The sequence below is a fragment of the Paraphaeosphaeria sporulosa genome, assembly GCF_001642045.1.
Source record: "Paraphaeosphaeria sporulosa strain AP3s5-JAC2a unplaced genomic scaffold CC84scaffold_10, whole genome shotgun sequence".
In the NCBI taxonomy this organism is placed as follows: Eukaryota; Fungi; Ascomycota; class Dothideomycetes; order Pleosporales; family Didymosphaeriaceae; genus Paraphaeosphaeria; species Paraphaeosphaeria sporulosa.
This window is the reverse complement of record NW_017253369.1, coordinates 209,846-222,787: the sequence shown is the minus strand read 5'-3', so window position 1 is coordinate 222,787 and position 12,942 is coordinate 209,846. Positions and strand designations below refer to the sequence as shown.

The following is a 12,942-nucleotide window of genomic DNA, read 5'->3' as shown; positions in this document are numbered from 1 at the left end:
GCGCCTACGCTAGTGTGGCCTAATTGGGCGACCATTGAGTTTGAGGAAGCTGCGGTGAGCGACCTCTCGAATAACAGCGATCACGGAGGAACTGTCTGATGCCAGCGTCCGGACATAAGAGAAGATCGAATGCCGAGAAATGAAGAACTAGGTACATCATCTGATGCTCACTCGATGCCAGAGCGCGAAGTCAGTGTTTGAATCACACTGTATCCATGCGCAATCGATCTTACCTGAGGAGCGTCTTTAGAGAGATTTTCTATGTATTGCTAGTTGTTAAGATTACCGCAACAGCGTACTGTAGACGAGCCTATCGAACAACCATGCGCGATCGCCCGCTGCATGGACCTAACTGGCCCCAAGACACCAACAGCCTTGCGCGGAACCTTCGCAGTGACATGATGTCTTTCCATATCCCCAGCAATGGTGCTGACACGCACGCGCGGGCAAAATTGCCTTGAGTGTGCGTCCTGATAGGCCTAAAACCATGTGCAAAGCGTGCCGTCGAACCTTGAGAAACCGAGGTCCTACCAGAAAACAAGGTTGCGCGTCCAGCTCAAGTTCTCATTATCGATCCATGGAAATGTGCCAGAGTGACCTGAACACACACCTTAAACGACTAGAACAGAATAGTCGCTATGCGGCAGGACTCCTACTTTAGCACTCGCGGAAATTCCGACACAATTCTTTACTCTATATTTTCTCAAAAGGGTCGAGTTTCGGAGAGGGTGTCTTGGGCTTTAGTAAATATGGTATGTAGCTCCGCAACTGGTGGAGGACCTTTGCCTCGTAGGGTCCACAAACAAGCACGATAACGTCTGGTCCAATGGAATTACGGATCATCTTGATTAGAGATAAACATTGCATCCTAATATGAATGTGAAAGCAAAGTTGCGTCCCCACGCCCCCATTGCTCACGTATCATGGCAACCTCCCATCTCCAAACCCAAAGCGTTCAAGACCCTACACCCTCTCTAGCCCAGCCCACTTACCCAAGTTGGCCCCTCACCGCCCCCGGCACGTACGCCTTCGTATGTGTATCCGTGAAGAAAGCCTCCGGGTTCTCCACAATCTGCTTCACATGGAAACCCGTCCCCGTGTCCACGCCATCCGTGCTGTTGATCCCCGTCTTGAACGGGCCCGTAAGACACCCTGTAGAAACACGGCGCTCATCGGGTCCTTTCGGGTTGGGAAACGCGATGCGCGGCGGGCCTGAACGGTCCTTGCGTGCTTCGTGGATGTGTGTGGCCGTCAGGGCGGCGGACTGGTAGGGGCCTGTCACGCCGAAGAGAGTGATATTCTTCACCCCGGCCAGCATTAGCATGTGTCGTGATGAGGAAGGAAGGGTTATTGAGGATATGAGGGGACCCACATAGCAGATCGTATTCTCAGCAACATTAATCCCGTATTTGAACAGGCCTTTTGCGCCGGGCTGGCCGGGAGCAGGGGTCTGGGTTGTGTTGATGACTTGGTCGGGGGTCGCTTTGACGATGTAGAATGCGTCGAAGTCGAAGAGTCTTTCGTGTTTCTTCCAGGTTGAGGTTGGCCTGTTCCACTTTTCGTTGAGGTCTTTTTCGCAGTCTTCGAGGTAGCTTTTCTTGTGGGAGGGGTTGGTATTTGTGGGGGCAGCGATGGTGAGGGATGCTGCTATGAGGGCAATGAAAGCGGGTGCGGAGATATGCATTCTTGATATACTTTGAGGAGTAATGAAGTATCGATATAGTAATTCGAGTCAATGTCACTGATAATTGAAAATTTGAGAGTAGTCCGCTCTTCCTTTATACAATTGTGCGACCGCCCTGCATCTTGGATATGGTTACCAGATGCCCGAGCCGTTTGTCTGCCATTACGTCGGCGTAGCATAGGAGAGCCTGGACGAGAGTCGTAGGGTCTTGGTTGTTATGAGTGGTGTCTTGGTGGACTTCAACTAACAGCGAAGCCAAGACTGCTTCGGCGATTTAGATTGAGAATCGTTATAGTGAACTGCAGTTAGCTTGCACGGAACAGCGATTGCAATCAGTAGACATCCAAGCGCGTGAGCGCTGTCTTGGAAGACGCCTGCTGTTAGGTGCCTCGTTGGAAGATCTCCACTGTGTTATAGTCAATTGGCGCATTTTAAGCACCATGTCTTCATTGATCAATGAAGAACAAGGAACAAAACATGACCAAAAACAGCACAAGCTGGCCTCAGATACAGGTGCACCTTTCCTACTCACTCCAACACCAACCAAGCATTTGCCTTTCACAGTGATCGCCGTCCAAGATATCGCCTAGATGCCTTAGTACGGAAGGGCTCCTTTCCGCAACATCTAGTATCCAAAATCACAAGAGTCTAGCTTACGTCGAGTCCGAATGTGGGTAAGCATAGACGTCAGATTACCGCATCGGTCGTGATGTGAAGGTCAAAGTGGCCGTGTGGGGTGAAGCTAGCAGCCTGGCTCCGATCGTCTTGACTGGCGGGGACAAACCGTGCTGGGCGTCTGTCACGAAAGTGGACGTCAAGCCACAGGCGCGGGGCAGCCTTGGCCAAGAGCGATGCCCAGGATTGTTGTTGATGCATGTCACAGCCACCTTGCGTCTCTGTATGCCTTTCTTGGGCTTTCTATTTTGTGAATAGTTGCTGAGATGGCATTAAATGTACCAAACACAGTCATGTCCTTCATTGGGACAGTATGAGTGAAACGCGGAGTTTGGTCCTTGGATGCACGTGAGCGTGTGAACGAATATATTTGGGACATGTAGCTAGGGTAGCACGACATATCATTGCGTAAAACAAAACTAAGAGCTTGAATCCTGGGCGATTATCAAAATATCAAGTAGAATTGGAGTCCGAGCTCCAAAGACCTCACCGCATGGTTTGTAAATGCCGGAATCGCCGCCCTCTCCGCGCTCAGGATATGCAGATTTTCCTCGTAGAATCCAAATGTGTAAGGCCATCTCACCTCGTCTCCGCTCCCCAGACGTTCATTCCCCTCACTCATCCTCCCTTTCCCCCCAAACACCCATCTCCTCCCTCGCTACCTCGTCCAAATCCACCATCCCTATCCCCTTATCTTTCTCCTCGTCTTCCTCCTGCTCATTATCCCTAACCTGCTCCCTGCTAACCTCGCCCCACCCCGCGCCCCACCCAGCATCGTCTTCATTCCCTGCAGTGTGCGCTACAGGCGGCGAAACGGGGACGTAGTCATCCATAAGGTTCTGAGGGAGACCAAGGGGTGTGGGGCGGCGGAGGGAAGAAGTGGAGATGGGCGGCGGGGTTAGAGGCATTAGGGTCATTTCGGGGAAGTTGGAGGGTTCTGGGCAGGAAAGTGGTGGGGGCGTTGTTGGGGGTGCTTGTTCTTCTTCATTCGTTTGTGCTTGGGCGGGCGCTGGGGGTGAGACGTTGCGATCGCGGTGCGGGACTAAGGGCGCTGCCGTCTGCGTCTCCGCTTCCTGAGGTACATCTGAGCCGCTTGGTGCGCCCGGAAGAGGTCCGTTGACGCGTGGTTCGTTGGAAGCCGGGGGTGGAGCTTGGTCTGTCGCCTGCTGTTGCTGTTGCTGTTGCTGCGCGACACTGAAAGGCGCGAGGGAGTACAGCGATGAGCCGAGACCGAGACTGTATCTATTCACCTTGTCCAAAAGTCCAGGCCGCTCATCCTTCTTCATCTGTTCAGCACGCGAATTTGCTGGTAGTGATACTGAGTGCGCATGTGCTGGCTTCGTGTGCCGTTGTACTGGGCTAGCCGGCTTCGTTGTCAGCGTCTCCGGTAGGGGACTCTGACACATCTCACAGGCTTTGAGCTCAGGGTGATTCAGAAACGTGCATGCTGGGCACTGTTTCTTCTGAACGGATGAAGGCGACCGAACGCCCGGACTCGCGTTATGGAGCTCCACTTGCGGCGGGAGTGCCTGTCGCTGTGCTGACTCCTGCGGACCAGGCATGTCGTACCCAGGCGTATACCGCTGGCTAGTCTTCGACGGATTGCTTCTTCTTGGTGCCGACGTATTCGGATTACTTGGCCTCCTCTGCGTCCCCTGTGACCCCTGTGGTGCTACACCTCCAGGTGTCGGATCGATCAACACCGCAACCTGCACATCTCTCAGCGTCCCGCACTTCAGACACCGACACTGCCGCACTACGCTCCTCGCAACCGTATTCTGCACATCCCCGGGCGTCTCAAACCTGATCTCAAACTTCTCCGGCTCCCCAAACCCTCTCGCCTCCCTCTCCCTATTCCTGCTCTTCGGCGCATTCACAAAGCTCGCCCCATTTGCCATAATCGCTCTGATAGGTTCCACGGGTCCAGCAGAAATATGCTCCGCGAACGGCACCAGCATCAGCGTCCCCGCGCTCTTCAGCGCCTGCGCGACCTCCGGCCTGAACGAGAAGTCGTCCTCGGCCCGCAGCAGGCGGAAGTACTTGAAGAACATGTACCCGTACCACTGGCGAACCTGAACACCTTGCTGCAGCAGCTCCTTGGGCAAGTTCGCCGGGGCTGGAGATGGCCAGAGGCGGTCGATTAGCGCTTTCTCTTTCAGCGCTTTGCGTACCATCAAGTCTCCGCGTAAGCATTCATACAGCTTCTTTTCGAGGCGCTCGTGCACCCGGTACTTTGCGTACCGCACGACGATGCCCTTCACGAAAGCGGCGTCCAGATTCCATTTCCGGATGCAGTACTCGAGAGACTGGAGGTCTGCGTGTGCGCGCGGGTCAGCAGGGCGGAAGGAGGTCGGGGAGAGGTGGTCCCCCATGGCGAGAAAGCGCTTTGCCTGAAGAGGCACCGCATCGGCCGTGGAGGCGAAGATCCATCTGATGGGGGCGTATTCGGCTTTGAAGTAGTTAAAAATGAAGTCAAGGAAGTCGGCTTCGCTGAGTGGAAGAGGCCCGGGTGGAAGATCCATTTTTTTTATCTTGTTGACCTAGGTAGGTGCACCGGTTTTAGGGATGCTGTTTGCTGATGGGCGTCACACACAACCACACTGAAGTGGTGTTGAGAGCGATCGTGGATTCGAGCCTCGTAAGCGTGGCGAGGGTTAGCGGCTGGTTCAACAAGAAAGTTGCTGCCTGGGAGGCAGTGGAAGACTACGTGTGCAACGCAGCCGTGCGTTTTGTTAGAGTGGTTGCGCCACGCCACCTCGTGAGATGACTTCCGCGTGAACAAGCTCGGCCCAATAGCATGCGAGACATGGCGCGGGTTCTGTGAGGTCTTCACCAGCGCGACGTCATCTATGTGGCTGTGCTGTTAGGATGCGCCACCTGTAATCTGAAAGCTGAGCGCGCTTCACATATGTCCAGGCCTACGTGCGCAAACATTTCAATCAAATGCGTAGAAACAACTCCAAGCAAATGCACACGCTGTAGAACGAGTATTGTAATTTGTTCAAGTTCCATCCGATATGCCGTCTATCCGGTATACAAAACAAGTTAACCATGCGCCGTCGCCATGCCAATGCCGTTATAATGTACACTCACATGCCTGTATGCAAGAACGACAATGCGATATCCGAAGCGCTTCGCTCCGAACGGGTATCACGCAAGAACGCCGCCATGCTAAAGTCTCTTTGTGGGTGGCCTGGACCCTTCTCATCCTCCTCCACTGCCTGAATTCTCGACGTCTTAGTTCCCCCTTGTCCCCGTCTTCTGCGGCACCGGCCTGCGGAACGGATGCGCCTCGGTGTTGAACACCCACTCGTCCAGGCTAATCATATCAGGCGGGCTGAACACGAGATAAAAGTACTTGAGCGTCTCGCCGAACCAGAAGCTCTCCATCTTGTTCTCCGGCTCAGCCGGCGGATCAGCAGTAACGTCGAAGACCTGGCCATTGGCGAAGGGAGTCTGCGTTGCGCGGACAACCGATGTGAACATGTCCCACGCGTGGTCGAGGTACTCTTCATGGCCGGTGATGCGGTACATGATCATGACGGATTCGATGGCCTCGGGGCGGAGGAGGTAGCGCTTATCGCGGAGTGAGGTGAAGCCCAGCGGGAGTTTTTCCTTTTCCAAGATACCCGCAAAGTCCGCGTGCTCCTTGTTATAGCCGCTGCGCCGGAGCACCTCTTCCTCCCAAAAGGTGGCGTTCCAAGAACACGAGGTACGGTCAGCGCAGGGCGCAATGTTGAAAATCTCTGGCATGACGCCGCTGGGCATCGCGGCGTAGGCGTAGATGCAGCCTTCGGTGAGCTTCGCGCCAAGATCGACGTGGTGCTGATCCGGCATGAGACGTCCGCCGAGCGCGAACATGCCGCCGATGAAGCAGGTCAAGTGCTGCATCTCTGCTTCAAGCTTGATGTCCTCGCCCGAGATGCTCACGTCGCCGCTGAAAAGTAGGTCCTTGCCGGGCTCGGTGTCGGGGAGCATAGGCCGGTAGAGCATGTGCTTGTCGATCATCGCGGCGGAGTCCTTCCACAGCTTTTCGTACGTCGGCTCGAGACCACCAAGCAGAGCTACCATCTTTGGGAAGTATTCATAGGAGCTGTCTGCCATTGCGCCGGCCGTGAATGACGTACCGACGGTGGTCTCGTGGTACGCATTGATCCAGATAGGAAACAATCCTGGGATGTTCGTCTCATTTTGGGTGCGGGCCAGGAAGTTCGTGACGTTGGCAACAACGTGGTAGTACTTGTCCTTCTGCGTGACCTGGGCCAGTCGCGTGAACTCCATGGTCAGAGAACCCAGCGCGGCGAAACAGATGCTACTGTCTGCATTGAAGCCGCCCTTATTCTTCGCATTCTCCAACATGAGTCTGTCCAACGGGAAGTTGTTGGGCTTGGTGTCGAAGGCACGGTACAGCATCTCGCCGAGCTGTATGGCCTTGTCTAGCAACACCTTCTCGTGGCTCAGGTCGTATGCCGAGAGCAGCCCGCCCAGATAGCGGATCGTAGTCTCGAATACGCTGATTGTCACCGAGTCGGAAACGCCAAAGTCAATGGCAGCGACCGCCTCGACCGCCTCGTAGAACTCGTCTTTCAGCCCCATGATCCATAGCGTGTCCAGCGCATCCACGAGCGTCGCACCCCAGCCTCCAAATGACTCGGCACCTTCTCCTGTGATCGGCGCAAGCTCGTCCTGGCCCCATGCGAAGGTCTTGTAGTTCTCCCAGCTGCGCTGGAACTCTTGCCTGACTGCAACCCGTCGCGCCTCCCGCTTCGCCTTCTGCGAGGATGTCTCCGGCGGGAAGTCGAATTGCACTTTAGGCAGCTTCTTCGGCGTGCCAGCAGGCAAGCGTATGTATTCGGAGATAGTATGGACGAAAGGCGCGGTCCGCCAGTCGTACGAGTCTCCTACAAGGATGCTACGGGTGTTTGCGCGGTCGTTCATGTATGCCTGGTGCTGGTCGAAGGGCACAGCCATGGGGTCGCCTGGACCATTGAAGACGTATACAACTGCGAAGACGAATGCGACGACGAAGGCGTACGAGAGGTTGCGTTTGTGGCGGCGCGACAATGGCTGGTTGGGTGCCGTCCGGCGCGGCATTTTGATTCTGGGACGCATCATGGACGCGGAGGAAGAGGAAGGAGCGTGTCGCGGTCGCCAGACGTGACGTGGAGATGTTCCTGTGCACAGTTGCTAGGGGCTTCACGTCCGGCGTTGCTCAAGACGAAGCCGACCAGAGAGAGACACGACGCCAGCGGAGGCCAAGCGCGTCATAGAAGCTGCAAACGCAAGTTCACTCAGGTGTAGCCGCGAAAGGAATCACTTTGGCAACATGGGAGCGGAAAAGGACACATGGGCGTCGGGAGTGCAACTGGTCGTCTAAGCTGCCAAGATGGACAAACACAGCGGTGGGCGCGGGCGCGGGCGCGGGCTGAGCAGCCAGTGCCGGACGAGGCAGGAGCATGGCTCTATAGGTGTCTTGAGCGGAGCGTTAGTCAATAATGATGGGTACTTTACGATATGCGGCGACGCTGGGCCAGAGACTGTGTTGCATTTCGCGTGCCAGGGACCACTAGCATGCCGCCGTTTAGATGCAAATCACTTTACTGAGTAGAGAGTTTCCGCCCGCTCGGCAACTGTTGCCGGCCCTCGTGACCTCGTAGCATCACGGTACTTGGACCGGTATGTTCGAGACACAGTTCAGCTGTCGCACCACGGTTCGGAATGGGACACCATGAGGCGGATGATTCCGCCAGCGTATAGCCGACAACTCAACCGCCCGAAGCTATCTGGATCCGCAAGCAAGTTCAAATACAGAATTTTGGCTCAATTGTGCAGCCATACTTTTTCGCGACCCCAGTCCTGCCCTGCAAAATCTCCCCTGAGTCATCATGCCATTCTGTCTCTAACGTCAAACATCGTAAAATCGTTACCGTTGTCTATCTAGTCGCTGGCCCGATACTTCTCCCTGTACTCATCCAGCCGCTGCAGGTCCTCGGCGCTGCCCAGACCCCGCAGGTACTCAACCACGTCGTCGAGCGTCAGGATAGCCAGCACCGGAATGCCGTATTGTTTTCTGACCTCGCCAATGGCGCTCGGCCTGGGCTGACCATCGTCATCGGTCGCACTCGGCGTCTTCTCCAGGCGATCAAACGCAACGATGATGCCGACAAGCTCGCCGCCTTCCCTCTTGATGATGTCAATGGCCTCGCGGATGGCGGTTCCAGCCGTGATAACATCATCCACAATGACAATCTTCTGGCCCTTGAGCGAGGCACCGACGATGTTGCCGCCCTCACCGTGGTCCTTCGCCTCCTTGCGGTTGAAGCTGTAGCTCTTCTTGCCGAACTTGGCTACGTCGACGTCGGCGAGCTTGTCGACAGCGGTAGCGGCAAGCGGGATTCCTTTGTAGGCTGGACCGAAGAGGACATCAAATTGGAAGGACGGGTCTGCCTTGGAGTGCGCTGCCAGCGTGTGGGCATAGGCTGAGGAAATAGAGCGCAGCAGGTCGGCGCGGTGGAATAGGCCCGCGTTGAAGAAGTAGGGCGAGATGCGCTTGCTCTTGAGGGTAAAAGTGCCGAACTTGAGGGCACCTGCCTCGACGCAGTCCTTGAGGAAGGCTTGCTTGTACTCTGGGAGCGACATGTTGCGTGTTGTAATGGTCGTGAATATTGCTGCGGAACGTGAGGATTTCTTTTCCGAGCTCGGAACCAGGCGAGGAAAGACCGACGGGCGCAGGCGGCCCGAGCGCCTTCTAGTCGTCACTCCTGGCCAGAAACTTTTATCGCGACACTCACGCCTGCCCCGACGAGCCGTCATCCCAAGCGCATCCCCCGAGCGAGTCCTGATCATCTTTCCTTGCTGCACCGTGTTTCTTCTCGCATTCTGGGCGTTTGGGAACCATCGCGCCTGCCTCTGAGAGCTGATCTGCCTCGCGCCTTCGGCAAGACCACCACACATCCATCATGACCATGTACGCCTCCAACCACATCGGCATGTTCACGTGTCATGCTAATATTTCGATGCAGCTGGGACACATTGACCGGGCGCAAGTCCGCCTCAACACAGACGGCGACACCCGCGGCGGAACCGCACGACAACTTCTCCCCGGCGCCCTTCGACCCATCCACAGCCATACAACAACCCTCAGACTTCATCCTCGACCCCACACAGCTGCACCCGCTCGCCGGCCTCAACCAAGACACCCTCGACTACCTCCAGCTCGAAGACTCAGTCCTCTCTGATCTCCCCGGCTCACAATCCGCGCTTCCCTCCCGCGGCTGGTCAGATGATCTATGCTATGGGACCGGAATTTCCTACCTCTCCGCTCTGACTGTTGGTGGCGCGTGGGGTCTGGCCGAGGGCCTGCAGAAGAACCCCGCGTCCATGCCGCCGCGGTTACGGATCAACGGCGTGCTGAACGCAGTCACGCGCCGGGGACCGTTCCTGGGCAACTCGGCGGGTGTGGTCGCCATGGTGTACAACGGCATCAACAGCACAATCGGATACTACAGGGGAAAGCACGACATGACGAACAGTGTCCTTGCGGGAGCGTTGAGCGGTGCGATTTTCAAGAGCACACGGGGTGTGAGGCCGATGGCGATTAGCTCGGGCATCGTGGCCAGTGTTGCGGGGTCATGGGCGGTAAGCTGAACTCTCACTCATCTTCAAAACTCAGACTAACGGCGTACAGCTCTTCCGCAAGGTCTACTTCGAGAGCGAATAAACCCGTCCCGCGTCCCACAATTCTAACCTCCTCCGCCACCCTCATGCAACAAAACAATTGTGTATAACAGCAGTGGGAACTGTCCGGCGTTCTTCCCTTCAAAAACCTGCCACCTTTACTGCATCTACCTCCTTTTATTCTTTCTCGCTCACCACTCTTGCGGGCTGCTCCGCATTGTAAATTAGAATGGCGTCTAGAGACGGCGTGCGCGTGCGCGATATCCTGTGTTTCGGGATAGGAAAGTGGAAACATCGGATGGGCGGGTTTAATCGAGTGCTTGCAATTCGATTGGATTGGGCATGTAAGACCATGAGCTGTGAGATAATGACAGATGGATCAAAATCTATTCAAGATTATAAATCATGCGGTTCTTGAGTAATGGGAGGCGTGCAAAGAGACTTGCTGGCTGCGTCTTGAGAGAGTTTTGCGGGAGAATCTAGACATCGCCAGACCAGCACCAGCATATGGCAAGGACTGCATTGGCGACTATGTTCAAGGATATACTGTCGCAACGAAGTACTAGTCACGCATAGTGACACTGTACTCACCTGGCCAGTAACGCTCATCTCAACACAGCCGCGGACCAGAACACTACCGAGACACTTCATGGGCACCCCGCCTCCCAGCAGCGCAGTATGCACGCACCCGCCCCTGGTCCCACAGAACTATTCTCTCCCATCTAATTTCTACCTCTCATTATAATAGACCAATCCCAGTCCTGCGTTGGTAGAAAGTTGGGGAAGCTGCACTGTGAGAGGACGGACTGATTTAGAAGAATATGGTCAGGTGGATTTAATCGGGCGGAGTAAGGAATGGGAACAGGGATAGTAATAGGTGACAGTGCACGTTAGCAATTCTGGAGTATAATGCGATACGGTATTGTCCCGAGCATGCATTCGAGATTCAGGTTCGGGCAGGTGTTGGTGGCGTGAGTTAGGAATGGAAGGGACGATTCCGTTTTTGTTTACTGTTATAAGATACTGGGGTCAAACTCAGTGTCACTATTACCACAGACATCCTACCCACCTATGTCCAAGAGGTGGTTTGATAATCTGAAAAACACCTGTGGGAAGAAAGGAATGTGCACATCGAAGAAGCAAGGTTCTTTTGTGTGGGTGCGACGAAGAAAAGGGATAACAATGCGTGTTGTGACAAGTATACTTGATCAGTGAGAGTTTGGGATGCCTAGGTCTACGGAATGAAGCAGCTTGAGCGAGTGAAACGCTGGAGCTCATACTGCGCTCAGATCAGTCATCGCGAGCGTCATTGGTGTGAGAGTAGAGACGCGCGCACGTGTTGAGGAGGTACGTGAACTGAGTAATGGTGAAGTTCCTGTGAGGTCTATCGGGGTGATGACCGTGGTGATGGTACTTAGCCTCAATATTCCAAGTGACTCTCTATGTGCACTCTGCTCGACGATTGTATAATTCTGATACCACGTCTGTTTCGCATTTCGTATGACTGTAATGCCAATTCTGTTCTGAGAGTCATGAGAAACCATCGAGCTAGAGTAAGGACGATCGAATCTTCTGCGCTCACAAGGCCTTCTGTCGTGTGGAAATGTAGAAAGTGCTGTACGAGCAAAGTTATATCCAGGGAGCGTCGTGATTAGAGCGAGCCGGTGCTGTTTTTGGTCCATATGATTATGCGATGTGATGCTATAGCTGCTGCGGTGCGGTGCATGAACGACAAGAATCTTCGGACTCGTAACTACATATTCCACTAGCGCTTAATAAGAAAGCTGACTTCAGCAAGATACTGACAACCAAATGGGAGAACGACACCGGACGATAATGTGATTTCATGTCGTAGTGTGGAGAAAACTAGGCCGTTTCTCCCATCTGCTAGAACCTATATAGATTATGAAATACTCTGCTATCTTTTGATGTCGTACAGTCCGGGAAGTATCTACCTCTCGTGGAGCTTTTCCGGTATGATGACACTTAGTCCAACTCTGCCTCAATCAGCAACGAATCCTGGCCAACCAGGCTATCTCTTCGGGCGATGTCAAGCACATCAAATCTTCTCCGCCGGAATTTTTCGACGTGGAATATGAATCTCCTGCGACTTCGATTTCAGAATGACCACTGTCGCCTCAAACATCGTACTAGGTCTCTCAGGTCTGTTCCTGTCCTGCGTTCAATACCTGGAAGTTTTCCTCCGCCTGCACTATATCGGTTTGAAACTATCACGCTGGGGTGTATCCAAGAGCCTTATTGGTACCAATCGACATGGATACGTAAAGGCGGCTGAGATGGAGCTCGAAAAGCTTCGTTCATGCCTGGAGAGCATCATGAGTCGCTTCGCTGAAGCTCAGAATGAAAAGCAGAAATTTCGAACTAAAGATCGAAAAGAACAGCAACGCTTTGGACACTCAACGCCTGTTGATGCTCAAAGAAGGAGACATGCCACACACCGAGCTAGACTTCAGAAAAATCATCAGAGGCTACGTGACCAAGTACGCGACAAAATATAGAACGGTGTCAAACGGACTCGGTGGGCACTTTCGAACGAAAGGTGCTCGAGCATCTCATCGTGGACTTGCGATCCGACGTCAATGAGCTGATTGAGCTCTTTCCTACACTGCTCCACCAGTAACCTCTAAAACACAACGGCCTCCATGAACGAGTGGAGTAGTGAAGTGAGGTCAAGGTCTCTCGACCTGAAGTGCCGCAAAGCCCTACAAAGCACAAGCCCCTCAAAAATCGGACGGCTTCTTCTCACACTACTCGCGAATATCTTGCTAGATCGTGAGTCAATAGCCAAGCTGCACTCTGGTACCCACGTGAATGCGGCACAGCACCACGTCCACAAGGCTGACGCCATCGCACCTCGCCTCCACATCCTTGTTCGTCCCGTCCAT

The 12,942-nt window shown here is 54.3% G+C and overlaps 6 protein-coding genes across 6 annotated transcripts; 2 read left to right on the top strand and 4 right to left on the bottom strand.

The window, feature by feature from the left end:
• Positions 1-961: 961 nt before the first annotated feature.
• On the bottom strand, positions 962-1,684 carry CC84DRAFT_1126986 (uncharacterized protein; the record flags this gene model as incomplete). Its single annotated transcript, XM_018175759.1, has 2 exons — positions 962-1,300; positions 1,373-1,684. 2 exons carry the CDS (start codon positions 1,682-1,684, stop codon positions 989-991), a joined length of 624 nt encoding a protein of 207 aa, XP_018031740.1. The 3' UTR covers positions 962-988.
• Positions 1,685-2,715: 1,031 nt separating this feature from the next.
• CC84DRAFT_1167595 (uncharacterized protein) lies at positions 2,716-5,083 on the bottom strand. Its single transcript, XM_018179212.1, has one exon. It carries the CDS (start codon positions 4,879-4,881, stop codon positions 2,974-2,976), a length of 1,908 nt encoding a protein of 635 aa, XP_018031739.1. The 5' UTR covers positions 4,882-5,083; the 3' UTR covers positions 2,716-2,973.
• A 400-nt stretch (positions 5,084-5,483) lies between these two features.
• Positions 5,484-7,609, bottom strand: CC84DRAFT_190371 (class I alpha-mannosidase). Its single transcript, XM_018185530.1, has one exon. It carries the CDS (start codon positions 7,472-7,474, stop codon positions 5,597-5,599), a length of 1,878 nt encoding a protein of 625 aa, XP_018031738.1. The 5' UTR covers positions 7,475-7,609; the 3' UTR covers positions 5,484-5,596.
• A 687-nt stretch (positions 7,610-8,296) lies between these two features.
• Positions 8,297-8,998, bottom strand: CC84DRAFT_1179462 (orotate phosphoribosyltransferase; the record flags this gene model as incomplete). The annotated part of the gene is made up of 1 exon (XM_018180419.1): positions 8,297-8,998. One exon carries the CDS (start codon positions 8,996-8,998, stop codon positions 8,297-8,299), a length of 702 nt encoding a protein of 233 aa, XP_018031737.1.
• Positions 8,999-9,057: 59 nt separating this feature from the next.
• On the top strand, positions 9,058-10,256 carry CC84DRAFT_190328 (mitochondrial import inner membrane translocase subunit tim23). The gene is made up of 3 exons (XM_018185529.1): positions 9,058-9,326; positions 9,382-9,997; positions 10,047-10,256. Exons 1-3 carry the CDS (start codon positions 9,319-9,321, stop codon positions 10,077-10,079), a joined length of 657 nt encoding a protein of 218 aa, XP_018031736.1. The 5' UTR covers positions 9,058-9,318; the 3' UTR covers positions 10,080-10,256.
• Positions 10,257-12,077: 1,821 nt separating this feature from the next.
• On the top strand, positions 12,078-12,755 carry CC84DRAFT_190306 (uncharacterized protein). Its single transcript, XM_018185527.1, has one exon. It carries the CDS (start codon positions 12,160-12,162, stop codon positions 12,553-12,555), a length of 396 nt encoding a protein of 131 aa, XP_018031735.1. The 5' UTR covers positions 12,078-12,159; the 3' UTR covers positions 12,556-12,755.
• The last annotated feature ends 187 nt before the right edge of the window (positions 12,756-12,942 follow it).

What these genes read in the sequence shown, in the direction of transcription:
- CC84DRAFT_1167595 (XM_018179212.1), bottom strand. Translation starts at nt 4,881, where the DNA reads ATGGATCTTCCACCCGGGCCTCTTCCACTCAGCGAAGCCGACTTCCTT.
- CC84DRAFT_190371 (XM_018185530.1), bottom strand. Translation starts at nt 7,474, where the DNA reads ATGATGCGTCCCAGAATCAAAATGCCGCGCCGGACGGCACCCAACCAG.
- CC84DRAFT_190328 (XM_018185529.1), top strand. An exon ending in GTGTTGCGGGGTCATGGGCG is followed by an intron (nt 9,998 to 10,046) that starts GTAAGCTGAACT and finishes AACGGCGTACAG; the next exon opens with CTCTTCCGCAAGGTCTACTT.
- CC84DRAFT_190306 (XM_018185527.1), top strand. Translation starts at nt 12,160, where the DNA reads ATGACCACTGTCGCCTCAAACATCGTACTAGGTCTCTCAGGTCTGTTC.